Source organism: Neodothiora populina (genome assembly GCF_041146345.1).
Source record: "Neodothiora populina strain CPC 39397 chromosome Unknown canker_contig_15, whole genome shotgun sequence".
Classification (NCBI taxonomy): Eukaryota; Fungi; Ascomycota; class Dothideomycetes; order Dothideales; family Dothioraceae; genus Neodothiora; species Neodothiora populina.
Window position 1 is genome coordinate 470,244 of NW_027191413.1, and position 20,350 is coordinate 490,593.

General features: G+C 50.2%; 6 protein-coding genes across 6 annotated transcripts; 3 read left to right on the forward strand and 3 right to left on the reverse strand.

Annotated features, from left to right (window-relative positions):
* Positions 1–2,516: 2,516 nt before the first annotated feature.
* AAFC00_002515 (uncharacterized protein) lies at positions 2,517–3,879 on the reverse strand (the record flags this gene model as incomplete). Its single annotated transcript, XM_069341846.1, has 2 exons — positions 2,517–3,613; positions 3,696–3,879. The coding sequence occupies 2 exons, from the start codon at positions 3,877–3,879 to the stop codon at positions 2,517–2,519; spliced, it is 1,281 nt and encodes a 426-aa protein (XP_069198352.1).
* An 848-nt stretch (positions 3,880–4,727) lies between these two features.
* AAFC00_002516 (uncharacterized protein) lies at positions 4,728–7,777 on the reverse strand (the record flags this gene model as incomplete). Its single annotated transcript, XM_069341847.1, has 3 exons — positions 4,728–5,028; positions 5,111–7,538; positions 7,597–7,777. 3 exons carry the CDS (start codon positions 7,775–7,777, stop codon positions 4,728–4,730), a joined length of 2,910 nt encoding a protein of 969 aa, XP_069198353.1.
* An 894-nt stretch (positions 7,778–8,671) lies between these two features.
* Positions 8,672–9,319, forward strand: AAFC00_002517 (uncharacterized protein; the record flags this gene model as incomplete). Its single annotated transcript, XM_069341848.1, has 1 exon — positions 8,672–9,319. One exon carries the CDS (start codon positions 8,672–8,674, stop codon positions 9,317–9,319), a length of 648 nt encoding a protein of 215 aa, XP_069198354.1.
* A 2,563-nt stretch (positions 9,320–11,882) lies between these two features.
* Positions 11,883–12,635, forward strand: AAFC00_002518 (uncharacterized protein; the record flags this gene model as incomplete). The annotated part of the gene is made up of 2 exons (XM_069348475.1): positions 11,883–12,509; positions 12,570–12,635. 2 exons carry the CDS (start codon positions 11,883–11,885, stop codon positions 12,633–12,635), a joined length of 693 nt encoding a protein of 230 aa, XP_069198355.1.
* A 785-nt stretch (positions 12,636–13,420) lies between these two features.
* AAFC00_002519 (uncharacterized protein) lies at positions 13,421–14,727 on the forward strand (the record flags this gene model as incomplete). Its single annotated transcript, XM_069341849.1, has 3 exons — positions 13,421–13,572; positions 13,699–14,434; positions 14,491–14,727. 3 exons carry the CDS (start codon positions 13,421–13,423, stop codon positions 14,725–14,727), a joined length of 1,125 nt encoding a protein of 374 aa, XP_069198356.1.
* A 1,403-nt stretch (positions 14,728–16,130) lies between these two features.
* Positions 16,131–19,068, reverse strand: AAFC00_002520 (uncharacterized protein; the record flags this gene model as incomplete). Its single annotated transcript, XM_069341850.1, has 3 exons — positions 16,131–17,555; positions 17,612–18,986; positions 19,046–19,068. 3 exons carry the CDS (start codon positions 19,066–19,068, stop codon positions 16,131–16,133), a joined length of 2,823 nt encoding a protein of 940 aa, XP_069198357.1.
* Between the last annotated feature and the right edge of the window lie 1,282 nt (positions 19,069–20,350).

A 20,350-nucleotide genomic window follows, 5' to 3' on the forward strand; every position in this document is an offset into this window, starting at 1 on the left:
TCGGGAACTTCGATCTCACGTTCGACAAGCTCGAAATCATCGACGGTACTCTCGGAATACTGAGGTTCGATGGTGAGGTCACTGATGCGAGGTCGTAAAGCCGCCTTGAGCATGCGGACGATCTTCTGATCCATCGCTTCACCATCAGTGACAAATTGAGAAAAGCCATATCCTGCACGGGCCGCGCGCTCAACAAGGGTGTAAGAGCAGTCCTGCCCAATACCAAGGGTGAAAACACGAGCACCTGCACGTTCGTTTGCACGTTGCCGGATGAGTTTCATAAGCTCGTCTTCTCCCGTGATCTGCCCATCTGTGAGCAAGATGACTTCGAGTGGTGTATCTTCCTGGCGCCTGTCAAAAACTTCCTTGACAGCGGGAATCATTTCGGTACCTCCCATGCCTGCATCAAAGTTATTCACAAACGCGAGAGCCTCTTCAGCATCCTCTGAAGAGTAAAGTCTGCTATGCTCCCACAACAAAGTGTGTTCCGTGCCGAAAGCACATATGTTGAAGCGAACGCCAAGTGGAAGAGACTTGAGAAATGTTACAAGGGCTAAGACCAAAGCAGTGTTGTTGTCACCTTGCATGCTACCACTCTGATCCGCAACAAAGACAACCTCCGGACGGTAAGTAGGCATATCGAACCTTGGCACGAATGTGGCTATAAGTGCTCGAGAGTTGGGTAATGAGGGGTGGCGTTCAAGCGTAGCTCTGGGTGCATCAAGGTCATCGATAAGTACTTGTAGAACAAAATCTGATGACAGCTCTGCTGTGTTGCGAGTTAGAGTAACAGAGGCTTTAGACGACTGAGATTCTGTCTCTCCAGGATCGTTGTGGAGACTACCGATGGTGACGGAAATAGGATGGTCTTTTGACGGGGACTGCACTTTGCGAATCGCACAGCCCTCCATATCGATGTCTACGACAATCTCGAGGCTGCTCTTCGTGATGGCATTGTGAGACTTGAGGAGAACTCCCGGGTAAGCACCATAGCGAGGACATATGGACGTCGGCAGAGTGTACCGAACGCCGTTCACTCCCGCATCATGCTTGAGTTCACCCGCATAGGTGATGTTAATGACTACTTCCTGGTGTGCTTGAATATTGCCAACGGTTGCAGCAAACAATCCAAAGGGAAGTGATTCCAGAAGACCAGCAGACTGATTTTGGTTGATTGCAGTGCCGAAGGTTTTACGAGCTTGATCTTTCTGCTCGACTTGTCCGCGAAAGGACACCTTGCCAATGGTACAAACAAAAGAGGTAATGGCTACACCATCGTATAGTGGAAAGATATAGCGTACTTCCTTGATAGTCTCTGAAGTGGGATTGATGAAGGTCTGGCTGAGATCTGTGATAGAATAGAGTGGATACAGCGTAGCGTTAGACTTCAAGGCTACCTGAGGAAGGTAGTGGCGGTGACCCTCAGGACTGAAAGTGTCAGTTGTGTAGTAGCATCCGCTGATATCGCGGAGTGTCGCGGTTCCAAAGGACGGGTGGTTGTGCCGAGCTCCGAATAACATTGTGTGATGCTAGAGCATCCAGCAGTAAAGTATCAGTAGATAGACCATAAAGAACTTATATATAGTCCTGTATAGCTAACCAGGGTGTTATAGTGACAGGTGAATCTGCGGAGTACTTATTAATCTTGCTTTAGGCACGGTAAGGTACAGTATGTACTTGGCTGTTGCCTAACAGCTGCCTGCGAACTCTCTTTTACTTACTAATTATACTTCTACAATTGCTTACAAAACTGCTCTACAGTAGATTGTGCAAAGGCTGTGAACATGGAGTACAAGCGTCTTCTAGCTCAATAACACATACACGAGTACAAAAGTGCTTCAGACAGGCCTTGCCTCAGTCCAGGCAATCTTGAAGTGAATATATACCACGTGAGATAAGCAGAAGCATCGTTGGACTTAGACACTATAGCGTACGTCTAACAAGCTCGGCTGCCATCCAGCTCGCGTTCATCCAAGGCTATGGCAATATATGACGACATTCACGGTCAGGAGAGATTGTTCGAGACGAAGCACAGCAGCAACGGTGAGAGCCCGAGTATAAGGTAAGGTGATACTGTACAGTGTGAAGTACCAGGGCTGTTAGTGGAGATGCCAAGGATGCGGCTCTGGCGGTAGATATAGACTCAGGCAAGACCAATTTATGGACACTATCAGTGTCATTGACTTTAAGGACACTATGACATGCGAATGATTCATTTCTGGGAGTCCGAATATGGATAGGGGTTTGTTCATTACGATATTCACCACCGACTGATCATACTCTATGACGACAGAAAAGCAAAACGATCCAAAGAAACCTTTCTTATGTGAATTCTTTTCCATATTATACATTATGACAGACCAGTGATGTAGGAAGCCTGACCGTATAAGAAACAATCTGCACCATACCTTATTCTTTAAGACACCTAGATGAACCCCACGCTTGAAAGAGACAACATAGCAACATTGAATGACCCATGTAACTGCTAAAAGACCATGCTAAACCACTCATATCACTCATTCATCATCATCATCCCACCCCCATCTCTTTCTGAAAAACTTGATTCCATAAACCAATCCCACAAGCACCGGCACTTCGACCAGAGGTCCCACGGTAGACGCAAGCGCCTGCCCGCTACCAGCCCCATAAACCGCCACAACGACCGCAATGGCGAGCTCGAAGTTATTGCTCGCGGCGGTGAAGCACTGCACGCACGAGACTCTGTAAGGATAGCCCATCCTGCGCATGAAGAAGGCGGTGGTGAAGAAAATGAGGAAGAAATAGACGAGCAGGGGCGCGATGACGCGTAGCACGGAGGTGATCTGTGAAACGATATGCAGAGATTGAGAGGCGAAGAGGACAATGATGGTGTAAAGGAGGCCGAGCAAGGAAAAGGGAGAGATGTAGCGGATGAAGTATCGTTGGTACTTCCTATCGCCTATCGCGGCGAGCAGTGCGAATCGGGTGACAATGGCTGCTGCGAGGGGAATGCCGAGGAAGGCGGCTACGGACGTGGCGACGGTGGAGTAATCGACTGCTTTTGTCGAGGAGTTGTCGTGAGAGACGATCTTGATGTAGAAGACGGCCAAGGGTGCGAAGAGAATCATCTGCAGGATTGAATTGAACGCGACCAATATCGCACAGTAATCTCCGTCTCCGCCTGCTAGGTCTGTCCAGATGAGGACCATGGCTATGCATCTCGCGATACCGACGAAGATGAGTCCTTCGCGGAGGTCTTGACGATCTGGCAGGAACGCCCATGCCAACCCCACCATGAGCAGAGGTGCAATGATCCAATTCAACACGAAGGAGACGCCGATCTGGATCCATAGCTTGCGTGTTCGGAGCAGTAAATGCAGCGTCTCGTAGCGGACTTTGCAGAGAATGGGATACATCATCACTAGCAATCCAATTGCTATGGGTGCGGATACGCCTACGAAATGAGCACCCGACAAGGCGCGGGACGTATTGGGCACGAAGGCACCCAGGATAATGCCGATTGCCATCGCTAGGATAATCCAGAAGACCAAAAACCGGTCGAGTATTGAGAGACCCTTCAAGGGAGGAAGTTTCGAGAGATTTGGGCGGGTCTGATTATCTTGTGTTGGTGGCGCTGCATCGATGTTACTTCAGTATGTTCCGATATGGTATGAATGACAGAAATAGAGGCTGGAAGGAAAAGCAATACTACTCACCATCAGAACACCTCTCAATATCCCTATCATCTCCTCTCACCACACCACCCGCCTTTCCTTTAAAAGAGCCATCACTCGCAACCTCAGAAGAAGCACTGTATCTCTTATTGTCCCGCACAGCAGGGGCAGCAGTAGTGGCAGCGACGACCGCCTCAGAAGTCGCACCACGAGTCTTCGACTCCATTTTGACCTTGTTGCTCAGATCGCTTTCACTTCGTCCAGACTCTTTGTGATATATTTCTTTTTCTTATCCAATACTCGATCACGAGAGGGAATGTTCTTTTCCTATTATCCGTCCAACACAGTCTACGAAAAGAGATGAGAAAGAATAGGACAGAGGGATAGTTATGACAGCAAGAAAAAGGTCTTACAATGACCCATCCACGCCATCCACATACTCATATGTAAATCAGCTACAAGAGCCCCCAACAAGAAAGAATGTCACCGACCCATAGACCGCATATTCCACACCGTAGCTTATACAAGCACAAGTAGACCAAATACGCCTACAAGACCCTTTTTTTTCGCCCCTCCTCCGCACCCAAAGATGTCGTCTCAGACTATCTATTGGTCGGCGCGGAACCAGACGACTTAAACGGGCTCGCGAAAGCAAAAGACGCCTTGTACAAAAAGTGAAGTGACATTTGTTTGGTTTCGGTCCGAGCCAATCAGGACGTGTGGGCGACATGTCTCGTATGCCGTCTGTCGGCTCTGTTCTGGTACGTGGGCAAATCTGGGGTAGATTGGGTCCGGCATCCGAAGCGTGCGAAGCTTTTGGGCAGCTGCAAGAGATACTAGGTACTGTAGGTACAGTACTGCATGCTTGTACAACTGCATTTCTAGAACGTTGCATCGTATCGCGTTACGAGTGACATGCCGAGTGTGGGAGGGTTTATAGTGTCGAAGAGAGTCGCGTTTACGAGGTGATGCTGCTACATCTAATCTTGAGCATGATAGAGAGCATGTTTCAAGTCCTTTTTGGTGTCTATCTAAAACTTTTCCCACTTTCCAACTTTGCAGTCTTAGCTACCTCTACATAAGCAGACATCCAACGCCATACATGGCTCTCTCTACATCACCCCTGACACTATACCAATCCGCCCGACGCTCAGCAAACTCATAGACTTCTTCGGCGCCGAAAATGCCCTTGTAACGATCGTTGTCTGCGATGATGGTGGCGAGTTCCTTGGCTTGGGCGGATCGTAGAGAGGCTGTCGGTGCCGATGTGCAATCCACGAGGTAGAGCTGGGATAGCTCGCGTAGGGCCGAGTAGTACGGTAGAAGGGCCTTCTGGCGTAGCGTGGCGACAAAGGTAGAATAGGCATTGATGTCGCTAGATAGTGAGGATGTGTCAGTAGAGCGCATTGTGAGTCAAGCGGCGTACATTGATAGGATGTCGAGACACGAAAACATACCTGATCAGCTTGATAGCACCATCCACACTGATACGCTGACGCTTGATGTGCTTGCATAGCACACCAAACAACCTGAGTCCTACCTCTTGGTTGAAGACATCCAGCATGTTCTTGTCGGTGCTACCAACAAGCATACCAGTGTGTGAACTGATCGTTTCCACCACTCTTTTCGCCGTTTCCGTGGGTCCAATGTCGATAATTCCACTCGCGCGCGGATTCTTTTCACTCTTGTCAACACCCGGGTTAAAGTCTGTCGTCTGCTGTAGTGTGGCACACATGTATTCGACCTCATCCATGAGCACGTCGATACCTTTACTCATGCCAGCAGCGACCCGCTCGTCTAGCATCTGCTCGAAGCGCTTTTTCTCCTTGACGGCCGGATTGAGGAAGTCGTCACGATCAGTCAACTTTGCTGCTACGAGTTCTTGCACATAGAACACGTCGACCATCTGCTGAATCAGATCGCCCACGTTGACAAGCTCCAGGAAGGTCACGAGAGGTTCTACTCCAGTGCTGGCAGCGCTTGGATCGCCAAGCTGTTGTCCACGCAACTCCCGCACTTCTCGTGGTTTGTAGCCTGACAAGTGATGTACTGCCTTGTCGAAACCATTTTGGACATGCTGACGACCGACAATGGTTAACAGTGTCACGAAGATAGTTTCACACTGCTCTCTTGCTCTCGTGCTGAATTCGCCGTCGGCATGAACAAAAATTGCTGCACGTTCGATGGATGCCTTAGCTTTGTGAATTAGACTTAACGCAACCTCGATACTGAAGAGGCCTTTTATGCCTTCTAGCTTGGAGTTCATGATGGCCGTCTTAGCAGCCAATTCAGTTGTGGGCTTTTCGCTGACTGGTGTATTCGATCGCTCGACTGTGCTGTTGATACCAAGAGCAGGCGTAGAGGGCCCAGAGGTAGGCTGCTCGCCAGGGGTCTCTTGCACAGCTGGAGCTGCTGCGACGGATTGTCTGTTGGAAGATGGAAAAGCCGGTAACGCGTTCACCGGCATCATAACCACCTTCTTGAAAGAAGACAAGAAGTCACGCTTGGCTGCTTGTCTGCTCACGTTGGACATGAAGAAAGACTCGGTCCTAGCTTCTTGCTCCGAGAGTTCTCGTTCCCAAGCTGCGACTTCTCCTTCTGATTTGTCTTGAAAAAAGTTGAGCTCTTCTGTGAGGTAGAGATCGACATGCGGCTCGAAGCAGCGTGCTACGATGGTTCTGACATCCTTTGTGAAGTCCTTCGACGACGCCTTGGACGGTTGTATCGAGGCGGCGAAGCGTAAAGCTTGTGAGTAGACCCCCGATACAGCCTTCAGATACATTTCTTTGTTAGATCGGTGCGCTTCATCGAAGAGGGTTGTCAGATAGTCGGCCACTATGTCTTCACACGTGCGTTCGACGAACGCGAGAAGGACATCAACCTGGGATGGGAAGACGTGGTCTATAACCGCGGACTGAGAGGTCAGCATGCTCGCAAGCTTCTCGAAAAATTTGCGCGCTGGTTCGAGATCGACATGTCCCGTAGCAACGCCATCTATACACTCAAGTGGGTTGGGTAGTTGTTCCTTGTGCAGCATGTAAGGATGGTTGGAAATGAAATAGTCGGTCGCAGCGGCACCGCCATTTAGGGTGACCAGAACATGGGCATATTTACGCATGCGATCATTGTCCTGTGCTTGATACGCCTGCTCGAATTCTTGCAGCATAGAGTTCTCAAACACACCCGTCACGGAAGCCAGCTTCTCTGCACGTTCTTCGAAGCCTGAGGCCGTGTCGCTCCGCGCAAATACTTTCAAATCCGCGAATATCCTGGCTTGTTCTTCTGGATTTTGGTAGGTCTTGGAAATCAAAAGATCCTCCTGGTTCTCCGACTCGGCGAGATCAAGGTAAAAGGGAGCGAGGCAACCGTGGATCTTGCCATATTCCTGTCTCGCCTGGCCGCGTACTGACCTCACGCGGCGTAGCACTGAGAGAGCGAGTTTTGGGTCCATTGATGCTCTCGTACGCGAAGAGGACATGGTGACGTCGTCAAAGCCATCGGCACTGCTGCCATGTCTGTGACGCGTGGGCGGTTGATGTTGGAGTGGTTGCAATGGCTGCATCGGCTGCTCGAGGGATCTTCTGTAGCGTTCTTCTTCCACTCCTGCGTCGAATATCGTGATACCTCTCGAGTGAGGTCTCCCGTGTGCCGCACCGCCATTGACGCCATTCCCATCGGCATCCTTGGGACGGTGAGATTCTACTTTCCGCTTGATGGCTTCCTCATGTCGCTGCCTGGCCTCTGCCTCATTCCACACACCCATGGCTTTCAATTTTTGCACCCATCTCGTGTCATCATACACCATCTCCTGCAGCCTCTTGGACGCTCTGGCACATCTTAGCAGATCCGGAACGGGCAAGTAATCAACAATGGTTGCAATCAGCTCTTATGGGACTCGGTCAGCAACGAGACTCGATTGAGGAACAGAGACGACTTGTCGTACCCGCAGATAACACAGGCTTGAGGACGAGAATCTGAGTGGCGCGCAGCGAGGCCAACACATTGCTCGGAGTATTGGGCCTATGCTGAGGCCTGTTGAAGTTGTGGGACAGACTGTTCCTGTTGCCCACTGCTGGTGGTTTCTTGGGCGCAGCAGCGACCGATTTAGGCCGCGGCTTGTTCATCGCTTTATGTCGAGATGAGCGTTGCGCCCCGGCTGCAGGGATACACGACTCTGTCTGCTGCGCTCATGTGTATATATTGTGTATAGTAACCACGGTATGACGGGGATGGTCGCACAGGAAGTTGAGCTAATAGTGGGGTGCTGGAGTTTAATCTATTTATCAATAGTTCCATGAAGCACACAAGAAATGGCCTTCATAACAGCCTGACTTCTGCATCGTCCGGGGAAAGCCAGCGTCCGGCGGCAATTGTGTAAGCATTGTAACTCAGACAAGAGAAGGTGTAAGGCAGCTCAATACAGCAAGGTACCTATTATGTTGCCCAAAACAAGTATGACGGAATAAGGTGTCCATGTTACTCCATGTCATCCTTGGCCCAATTGTCGGCCACTTCACTGCTTTTTCCAACTCATCGTACGAGAAAGTCGGTCGCCAGGTGCAAGCAAGCAAAGTATGTAATTATCGACTAGTTCGCAAATCCAAAGATAGGCTCGAGCCAAAGTAACACTACAGTACGAGTCTCTAGGCTCTCCAAAGAATGTCAAACACCCGGACTCTCTTGTGATACGCCGCTATTTGCGCCCAACTAGACCCCACCCTCAATCTCGGGCCAGCCACCAAAGAACATGGGCGGCCCAGGCAATCAAACTATCAGGTTCGCAGCATCGCTTGTGCCTCTGCTGCCTATACAAAAAGTGCCTGTGTCCTCTCCCGTCAATTTGGTGTTTTGTGTTGTACCAATGTCAAGCAAATTGCTGCTTCGTGCCTGACCTGCTTCGACGCAGTAGTTACATGCGTACCATGCTTGGCGCATATTCGCTACTTTCTTTAATACACTTGTATCTTGCATAGCTCTCTCCTCCTCTCTGAGCGCATCACTAGACCCTTCCATTCCAAATGTGTCTCATCAAAGTCAAGGAAGAAGACGACTATGCTGTCCCACCACGCGTTGTTCGCCGTGAGCGCAGGAGATCACCCCCCGACGCCCGTCGCTCAAGCCGCATAGCTTATGCTCAGCCACGTCCACCGTCCATAGAACGAACGTATATCATTCAGCCACCACCTCCGCCGCCGGTCTACGCTGAGCCAGAAAACCACCACAGTCATGCCAGGCTGCCCACCCCTCCACATATCCCTTCGCCGGTGCCAGTGCCAGAACCTGCACCACCTGCACATACACACGCTCACTACGTCGAGGTGGTTCCGGACTCTGCCAGCAGCGCAGGAAGTTCGAGCGAGGATGTCCGCTCTAGGGAAACTTCCAAGTCGCGCCATGCAGACGCAAGAAGCGAGTATCACTTACGAGAAAGAGAATACCGTCGGGAACGCGAGCAGAACGACCCGAAAGAAGACTATGAGCATTATCGCTATGTCCGAGCACCAGGACCTGCAGGCCACGGAAGGGACGAGGGACGATCCGGTCTAGGGCCCAGAGGAAGCTTCGCGGAAGACCCAAGAGCTAGCAGGACTAGTACCAGAAGAGAGCGCGAGCGTGTCGTCATCGTGGGCAATGATGGCCGAACCACGAGGGAGTACAGACGATGAGAGAAGAAAAATTGGGCCGAGCTGATCCTTCGTCGTTGCTTAGACGGTCGCTGGGTTCCCACAGCATATCATCGAGCACCACCGCGTCTTGTGGTTTCAACAAGACATCGACTGGACTCGATCCGTTCGGGATGCGAGAATGGTTCCTTTCCATATATATATAAGCTTCTTGGGAAGACTCCGTGTCTAGTTGATAGACACAAAGATCCCCCACTCTTTTCCGCGATAGAATTTCTCATCACTGCCAAAGTGCCACATATTCATGCTCCACGTTAGGAATGAACGATTGATGTTGATGGCAATCTATTAGTAGTATCCTCGAACATGGCGTAGGACGCCTGAGACGCGATATGACACTCACCTGGAAAGAAAAAGACGAAGCACCGTCCTCACCAGAATGATCGGAATCGAGTTGAGCCTCTCCTTCCAGCGTAAGCCAGAAAGGGTTGGAACGCCGCGTATTGCACTCAAGTGTCGCACCTCCTCGGAGAATGCACACAATCTTCGCACCAGCTCCCATAGAGACGACAGCCCCGAGGGGGAACGCTCTGATTTTCTGATGCCGGATGCAAGCGTATCACGCCAGGCCCTCGCGGGCAGCGGTCAGAGCCTGTCAACTATGCTAGAGCAGGGAGGAGACAGGATGACTAGATAAAATGAAGATTACTCCGAATTTCCCATTTGCCAGATGATAGGACCAAACCGATGATGGTGCCGGCAATGGACAAGTCCAATATCGGTCATCACCGCTGTCTGTGTGTAAGCAAAGAAACGCAGCGTTGGTGAGGACGGCGCTTGAGAAGAAGAGAAAGAGAAGGTGAAGCAGAGACGCATGAAGAATAACAATTGCAAGAAATCTTGAAGCTCAGACCATGTGTTTCGAATGCTAAGCTTTCTTACGCTCGAGTCACAGCATATTTGTACAATGTGCCTTACTTAACTTAAAGACCTGTAGATCCACAGATCTCTCTGATTAAAACAAAATCATTACCTGCCCTAGACTATCTACCAACATGATCTGCATTACTCTTGTAGAACACCGTATATCAGCAGCACATTGTCGCACCATACATATGGCAGGAGGCATGCGACTGTTGTTGTACTTCGGCCCTCATCCTGGACGGTGACCGTGCTTTGCATAACACAGCGTAGCAATGCCCATACAGTAGGGAAGGCAGACCAACAGTCCCATATAACCTCCCTTGTGCAGGACAGCCCCGAGTTGCAGCTGAGCTAAAGCAGCAGGCAATGCATGGGGTAGCACGAACCGGTGTTTAGCGACAACTCCTTCTCCATGAGGTACCTACCTTAGTCATGGCTGGGCGATGGCTGGCAATCCCGTCATTGTTCCCGGGCGAGGTGGAAACCCGGGTGAAGATCCGATTTTGGCTTCAGGTCCACTAGTTCAGGTGATGCACATCCCTGGCAACTTCAGCCTTCGATCTTCACATGCTCGATCTCATACAGGAACCAGAGGCCACTTGAACTATATGTGCATCTGGCACGGCAGTCGAAGGACGAACTGTTCCCAGCTTCGTGGCTCGCCTGACCGATGCAGGTATGTTGCCGTCAACAATCATCAAGATCACTTCTCAATCCTGCCACCTTTTGACGGAGTGATTTGTACCCTCCCTAGTCAAGGATCCTCAAAATTGTCAAACAGAAACATCCCACAAGCATTGCCCAAGATACGAGTCGGATAGTTCTTTAAAGGCTTGTTGGCCGTCACCAGCCACTCTTGACAGACTTTCAGTGCCATAGATGAATTGTTAGCACATGGTGAGCCATGATACATGGTAAGCCACACCCCGGAGATATGTATGTTTACTCGGCATACCCAGCCCCGAGTAGATGTCCACGATGGTTCATTCAATTCATGCGTTCGTGTCTGGCGCTTGCTAAGCTGCCCTGTATGCCGGTCCCATGCGGTATATAATGCGAGACATCTCACGTCTTCAAGATCCGGTAGGCAGCCCCTTGTTTACCACATCTAGTACCCTTGAATATGTTCTCACCACTTTGGTATCTGTCACTGGTTGCACTGGAAGGTGTTACCAGATCAGTCGGTGGAACCCCACTCGCCACGAGCCTTCCAAACGGTGGTGTACTGTCGATCCCGCCAGGAGAAAGCTCGCCGGAACAATCTTCGCTTGCTAGTCTTCAGGACTGTCAAGTTTTGATAGATGATCAGCTCCCGAGCAAGGACAGTACCCCACGAATTTCAACTTCTCTGGCAGAGTACGAACGTACTTTGTCACCGCAGAACAACAAACATGGAACTATGCGCCGAGTGGATGGTGAGTACTCTAAAAATTGCTACAGATATTTGCCGTAATCCCTGACTGTCTCCAGGGACAATTGGCTCGGTGTGCCAGTGCAGCAGTCCACACATGCTGTTGCCGGGGGTCTTCTCAACATCACTGGGTCCCTCGGGGAGGATGGCGGTCTTACGTGGCAGAAAGCCGTCTATAGAGGCTATACCGACTCGAGTTTCAGCACGCCTACAGAGCAAGCTGCAACGAACGGAATCAATGGACCAGTACTGAGAGCCGAGGTGAATGATATGGTTCAGGTGTTATTCGTCAACAAGCTGCCGAACAACTATGCTTCGATGCATTCAATGGGAATGTATTACGGCAAACAGTATGAAGGCAGCACCTACCCAAATACCACGACTGGAACCTCACCCAGTGTGCAAGAGCAGGATGCGGTGCCTCCTGGAGGATGTGCAGTGTATAAGTGGTTAGTCTCGGAAGCACAAGCGCCTGCACCGGGACAAGACAGTCGACTCTGGTCATATCATAGCTATGTCAACATGCCTGCTGATGTCTCAGCCGGACTCTCGGGCCCAATGTACATTTACCGGCAAGGAAAAATAGACAGCATAATGTCGTCTCACCGAGAGTTCCTGGTCACCTTCAACACACACTACGAATCCAAGTCGTTCCTAGCAGGGGTTAATGCCGAGAGAGCAGGTCTTAACCTCAGCAGTCTACAGAAGACGAACACTCTCATCGGACAGCCTCATGTTGGTAACGAAAGCTTCTGGGTGCCGCAACTGACGGATTTCCCCCCGGTTTCCTTAACACAAGAGCAAGGGCCCATCTTCTACTCGATGAACGGATATATCTTGTCCAACGGTGCGCCTTACGAGATGTGCAGGGACGACCCTGTGGTGTGGTATATCATGGTAAGTGGGATACATCGACGGATTTCAGTAGGGGGACACTTTGCTGATATCGTATGACAGGCCTATGGCGAAGCATCGCACGTCTTCCACATGCACGGACACAACTTCAAGTACCTCGATCAGTGACAGGCAGCCATGAGCGTCAATGCAGGGGAGATGTTCACACTCACAATGGACGCACAGTTGCCTGGAGTATGGCAACTGATCTGCCATGTTGCATCACACAATCTGTTTGGCATGCAACAGAACTACATTGTGTACGAGACAGAGAATGGCGCAAGCTGCCCATTGCCTCCACTGACAGCAAAGCTAACGGGGGTTGCATCGGAGCCGGTACCTACAACAGCCGCGTAATCGGGGGTTCTTCGCCAGATGTAAATAGTAATAAGAGTAATATCATAGTAATAATACGAAGTGTAGTACCCACGACTCGCGCAGCTCTACCATTTCTGCCGTGGGTCCAGTTCTGGTGACGCATAAGATAAAAAGGATGATGGGAGGAATCACGTCGACGACTATGAAATAACGGTAAGTAACATGGTTGCTGCAGGAGCAGCGGTTTCGTGGTCCAAGCGCGTTGTGGCTGTTTTGGGGGGTTGTACTGTACGAGGACGAGTCGAGATGGGAAGATCTCAATGTGAAAATGACAAGCTGAAAGGATGAAAGGGTCAAACGCCAACTCCACCCTCCACCTTCGCCTCGTCTGTCTGCCTTGTCTGCCTGTCGCTGCTGTGTCTGGACTTCCCGTCAATCGACCATAACCTTCTATACCGACCTAATCACGTTCATTTTTTTCTACAATCGGTCAATTCACACCTGACTCATCGGCTGGATTGTCTTTTCTTACTATCATCAATAACACTCCATTGGGGAACAACACGTCCATTGTAATAGCAGCCTCTAAGCCACCAATGGCGGCGTCGTCGCACATCGATGTGTCGCGCAACAGGCTGCCGAATCTGTGGGAGGTCCTGAGCAGATCAACAAAGGCGCCTGTTGATTTGTATTCATTCTATATTTATATGCGTGACCAGCAAAGATCGGTGGATTATCTGGATTTCTGGTAATACTGATTCCTTCTCTCTTTCTTACTCCTCTGATCTTCCTTCTGCATCGAGACGTCGCGAGGGCAAGGAACGAGGGGCAAAACGGAAGGCGCAAAGACTAACATTCGGCGACATTGAATCAGGCTCGATGTGTCGCAACACATGTCTCTCTGCCGCCATTACGTGCGTGGCCTGCGCCGATCTGTGCTAGCAGAAACACCGGAGTTGGAAAAGGCCGGCAGCAAGCGCTCGTCACAAATCCTCGAACATTACGGTAGCGACAACTACGACTCGAGTCTCGCCGGTCCATCATCGCCTTTCGTCTTCGACAAGTCAAATCTCAGCAGCCCCGATCATCGTGTCTCTGCCTTTCTACGTACGCAAACCAGTGGGAGCAACCATTCGCCGTCGAATAGTCATGACAGCAACAATACTCCATTGAGCGACCAGCCACCGCGCGCCTCCTTCATGCACTCATCTAACAGCAATTCTCCTCACACCATGGACCATTCGCCATCATCGAACAACGTGTCGAGACAGGATATCCGTGCTTCGGCGGAGAAGATCCTGTACACCTACCTCCTGCAGGGCAGTGAGCGCGAGATCATCATCCCCGTCGGTGTCTTGAACGACATCACCCACGCAATCGAGTCCGAGGGGCGCGACGACCCAGAAGTGTTTGACGCGGCCAAGGACTACGTTTTCCAGGCCATGGAGCGCGACGCATACCCTGGCTTCCTCCGTACCAAGGCGCTCGGCAACATCATCCAGCCTAGTATGCTATTGAGATTGATCGCCGGACTGGTCGCCATGTTCGGTGCCCTCTGGACTGCCTTTATCTTGATCTTCCTGAACTACGATAGGGCGACGAGATGTTGGGTATGTGTCACTCATTTCTATTTTCCCGCTACTTCTTCTGCTAACAACACGAAAAGTTGATCCTCCCCTTCACCATCGCCATCTACTTCTTGGCAACGCATCAATACATGCTCGATCCCGTCTTGGCCTACACTGGCTACAGCGAGTATGTCTTCATGCAGTACTACCGCGTCAAGGAACCATTTGTCCGCCATCTACTTATGCGTCGCGCCACCATGTGTTTAGCATGGGTCGCTGTCATCGACGCGGCACTCTGTTGTCTTTTCATCTTCGTTCCCGGCAAGAGGCTATGAGAGGAAAGAAGTGGATTCTATCTAACAGTGTATGATCTGCTCTGGAGCGCGATCTCATTGTCAGAGCACAATGACACGCTGAATCACTCATGTTTTCCATGTCACTTTGGATTTTCTTTTCTTTTTACCCACTCGGGACTCGGATGGCGTTTCTTCAATGGAATTATGAGTCTATCGATCACCTTCTTCTCGTCCCTTCTCACATGCTGCAAATGGCTACCAACCCTCTCCTCTCGTCATCGAAGAGAGTAGCCATCCTTTTTCTGCCATGAAGGGAAGGGGGCAAGAAGAATTCGTTGAATCGGGGAAAAAATCGGGTAACGGAAAGCGAAATGGTGTTACTTATGTGGCGTTTCTTTTCCTTCTTCTTTGCTTTCTGTTTCTCGACTTGTCTTTTCGTCCCTCTCCCCCCCGTCAGAACCTTGCTTTTTCATCTTTGTATCTCACATATCCCCCGGAGATTCCCTCATATCACATGGGATCGTTTCCAACCCCTCGCTTTCCAAAGGAAAAGCACACCCCATCCAACAGACCACTACATGTATGCACGCACGCACGCGCGCAAATCCATTTCCTTGCGCCTTTGTCGAATTCATCTGTTTTGCTACCTACCTTTGGACTCAAGAGCTAGAGGGAAGGGAAAATCCGAGTTTGGAGTATACGCGCGCGCGGAAGTTAAGCGATCTGGGGGATTTTGTTTCTTCGTCTTCATCTCCGATTTTTTTGTTTCGTGCTTCTTTTTTTACTTCTTCTTCATTTATAGTTGACCTATAACGGTGACCATTGAAATGGATCTAATGTGTTTTGTCTCTTGTCCCCGGGTTTTGTTTATCTTCTTTTTGTTTTGGTTGCGAAATGATGTGATCCTTTCCACTCGTCTTAATCCACTGTTGCGTATTCCAATGCAGAGTATTGGCCTAAAGAAGAAGTTAGGATCGTGACGAAAGTAATATGGTATACTCAGACAGAGTAGGTTTGGAAGAATCGCACCGCAAGAATGCGTTACTGCCTACTGCAGCTACAGAGACCTTTCCCGACTGGATCATCACTTATGACCATAAGTGCAAGGACGAGCCACAAACTTTATTGATCATCAATCAAAGTAGAAACTATGATGAGAAAAGCATGCAAGACACGCGAGACGAAACCGTAAGCAAGGAAAGGAAAGATGAAAAAATGAGAGAAAGAAAAAAAAGTGATTAATCGTTCTATCTAATTCTCTTGTCATCGCTCATGCTGGGTCTGGTGTGAAGTCGGGGGTTTTCAGAATGCTAGTAGTACTGTGGTAGTAGTAGTGAACCGTGAATACAAAGAAACAAAGACCATTTCAAGAATTTATGAGAAGAGGAGGAGCAAGACAGACAAGACAGCAGGTGAACTTTCTTTCTTTTGGTACCTCAGTATCAATTCGCGCCGATGGCGTCCTTTCTCGTGCCAAAGTAATCGGGCGAGGCAGAGCGCGAATAAGTCGCCAATCTCTGCAGTGCAGACAACAAGCCCGCCGTACCCTGCGTGAGAGTGAACTTCGCCCGAGTGTTTCTCTTCCCGATGCTGACTGTGCTGACGCCCTGCACGTGTCCTTCGTGCGCTTGCTTGTTGGCCCACTCGAAGATGGGTTCGTCTTCGCGGTCGTCGCCGGCCACGAGCACGAAGTCGGGAGCTTCGAGACCCTTGTTGATGACGTTCTTCTCGCGCAGGCGGTCAAAGATGTGCACGGCGGCTGTGCCTTTGCTCCAGTCTAGTTGTTCGACGAGGACTGCCTTGCCGCTTGGTACTGCTTGTACCCGGTAGGCGTCACAGCTGTCGTTGATGTGGTTCACGCAGTCGCCTGCTTGGGTCCTTGCCAGACGGGGATCTTCCGCCTTTTCGTAGTGGAAAACTAGAGAGCAGTAGCGCTCTTCGATCCATGATCCTTGGACACGGTCGCAGTAGTATTGAAGGATGGGTCGGATGTCCTTTTTCCATGATGCGCAGTCGTCGAGGTCGGCGAAAGTGATCCATTCACTTTGACGAGCGCTGTGTTCACGTAGGAAACAACCATTCTCGGCGATGAGACCGAGCCCAGGCACCTGGTTGAATAGACGCTGTAGCTCCTCGGGCGCCCGCCCAGACATGACATACACAATGTTCTTGCGGTCTGACACCAGATCATTAAGAGCATCAAGTACCTTCTTGGGAGACGTGAGGGCGACGTTTGTATCGGTACCATACGAGGCCAGAGTGCCCTCGTAATCGAGAACGAAGACTCTGCGATGGGCAGCCTTGTAGGTCTCGGCTAGTTGAGGCACAGACAGTCTGGGAATAGACATTGCGTTACGAGATGTTTGCTCGGTGAAAGCTCTGTGTAGTGCTTCCTCAAGACATTGCGCCCAGTATGCACCAGTGTGGTGCATGACGACCTGTCGAAGCTTGTTGTAGCGTCGTTGCTTCTCGTCTACATCCATGTCCAGAGCCTGCTTGATCGCCTTGGCACATTGTAGGTAGTCCCAGGGGTTGACGGCAATCTCGTTGCCGCCAAAAACAGCAGCGCTGCCTGTAAATTCACTCAGGATTACTGGCCCATGCTTCTTGCCAGAGGAACCGTCTTGACACAAGATGAACTCGTGAGGCGCAAGATTCATGCCCTCGCGTAGAGATGTAATCATCAGCACGTCGGCGACTGTCAGAAGTGCCAGGTATTGAGAGAAGGCAATGTCTTGTTTGAGGAACACCAAGGGCTGGTGTGCAAGAGTCGAGTGCACCGAGTCAATGCGCGTGACGATGTCAGAGACGGTAGCCAGAAGATCACTGTTCTCTGTGGTCGATGTAGCCACCTGGATAAGAACGACCTGGAAATCGTTAGTAATGCGGGAGGAAGCAGAAGCGGAGTACTGCAATCACTCACTCTATTCGCCCACTCAGGATACATGTTGAGGAACAATTCGTATGCTAGAAGCTTTTGACGGACACCTCTGATGTTGTCAAGCTTATCACGCGCCACGATGAGGTGTTTGCCCTTATACCTCTCCTGCAGCACGCTGACCCATTCCTTGACTTCCTCTTCTTCCTTCAGCTCAAGGACTTGAGGCGGATCAATACCGATAGGTTGGCTTGTGACGTTAACGAAGCGGTCGTCCAACTGTACACCCTCGCCATTTGCTTCTACGGTCAAGAGACGGCTACATGTCTGAAGGAAATGCTGAGCATACTCCCGGGTCTGGAAGGCCACCAGATTTGCGCCCAGCATACCCTCAAGAAGTTCCTTGCGAGTTGACAGGCAGCGGAAGACTTCTGACGAAGGGAAAGCGGCATGCAAGAAGAAGCCAATCTTGGCTTCAGGGAGGACTTTGCGGATCATTCCCGGAACGAGCAAAAGATGGTAGTCGTGTACCCAGATGATGTCTCCATGCTTATATCCAGAGATGATCTTATCAGCAAAGGATTGGTTGAGACCTCTGTAGAACTCCCATGAATGGTCTTCGTAAGCTTTGCTTTTGGGGTGATCCGGAATCTGATAATGGAAGACTGGCCAAAGAATCGTCTTGCAATAGTGACCGTAGTGGCCGTCAAGGTCTCGATCACATGGAAAGACGGTTAATGCATCATGTTCATTCTCGAGCTTCTCATGAATCTCACTCTTGCGCGAGTCTGAGAGAGCATCTGTGGGGAAGCCGAGAGTTCCAACGAAGACCTTGGTCGACTGTGCATTCTTCTCGTGTCTTGGGTCATCACGATTGCGTTCTGATTCGAGTCCTCTGATTGCATTTACAAGACCACCATTGCCTTGGTAACCTGGTTCAATGGTCCAAGTCTTGTTCTCGAACTCACGCTCGTGGCTGCCCCTACGAGATTTGGATCCGGTCTGACGTCGTTGGTGATGCTTCTTAGGCTTCTCCATCTGAACGTAATCCAGGATATTGCCGGAAGGAAGAGCCGGAGCCCTTGATTTCGGTTGGTTAAGGAACTGCGCGGCGCTTCCCCATTCTGGCACAGAAGGGTCATGACGAAGCACTGATCTAGGGTCTTTTGATTTCAGAGTTGGGAAAGCACTCCTTGGATCAGAAGGATTGAACTGCGAGAAGAAGTCATTCTGCTTGTCCTCTACCGGAGTGAGAGGCGGAGCAGGACCCGTGAACAGACTTGCCGTGCTGGTGTTTCGCTTTGCATTGGTTGCGGTGTCAGTAGAAGACACAGCACGGCTATGTACCCTTAAAAGATTGGGTCTCCCGGTCTCCGGATCGGTTTCATCTTCGTGAAAGTCGATGGTATAAGGAAGAAATCTTGAGTTCACATCAGCATCTTTTCTCAAGTACAGGCAGGTGAAATACGCGTTACTTACAAACTGGCGACAAAAGTAGACATCCTTTATCGATCTGTGTTTAATGCCGCGATTAGCGAACAGTTTCGCCAAAATTGAAGCTTCCTCGAAACTCTGACTGCAGGAAGTCGACAAAAGTCAATAACGGTTTCGTTGTTTCACACTTTCTTTTCGAATGGTAGCAAGAGTAGAAGATCAATTCCGGTGAGGGAGCAGCGGTGATAATGTATCAGACCCGAGCTTGTGTGTCCGAAAGATGTTATAGATAATCGAGAAGTTTCTTTCGGCGGTGCAGTAAGGTCGCATCGGATGACAAGCAAGTGAGGCAAGAATCGCGTCAAGGGTCCTGGTTACTTGCTGAACGCGCAGCGGGAACGTGCGCTAGTGCGGCAATGACAACTGAAGGTACTTTTAACCAAGATAAATGAGGCTGAAAAATTGTCCTACAAGAACCTGTTTGGATCTACCTCGTGCTATAATGAAGTCGATGCAAATGTCGTATTGCGAGAGAGATGGGGGAACTTCATGTCAATCACTTGAGCGAGACGAGTCGGCGCAGCATATACAAGGGACGGTGAAAGTAGGGTAACATGACAACGTGTTCCAAGATCTCCGTACAATAATCAGGCTGTGAAATGTGAAGCGCCATTCCATGTCACCCATAGGCCCACCCCGAACGTGGCCGGGAGATATCGGTAGAGGTGGAACCAAACCATAAGTGATCCAAGCTTATGTGAACCTGCTTGGAGTTTAGAGGAATTGAAGCGTGACGTCGTTGCTTGCTGATACTCCACTCGCTATGTCTTCAAGCCCTGTACGACCCGTACAAGAGCCGTACAAAAGCGGATGACCACCAATATAACCTGCTGGCCCGCTCACGTTTTCCAATCTGGCCGTAGCCTAGCAAGATAGCTGATCAACTGTCGCGTATATGCTGCACGACGCACAACTCCGCCTAATCTCTAATGCATTATACAGCGACCTAGTGTCGGATTAACCAAGTCTCAACAACTTGTATGATTAGTGATACAGACCTGCCATTCCCCAATACATGTATGCATTGGTTGTTGTTGAAGCATATTGACAGTCTCATTACCCGTACGGCCCTGTTATACAGTAGCTCGCAAGTTTTGCCCACTAACCCCACAAACTATGAAACTCTCGCCAAAAAGCACGACTCGAACCGCTGGGTCTGAGCAACTGTGACTTCACTTTGTGTTCGCCCAGACAATGAATACGTAGTTATTAGGACATTGGACCTTTTTGTTGAGATTTTCCCATTGTGATGATCTTTCTTCCCGATGCCATCGGGTATGTTGTGAATAC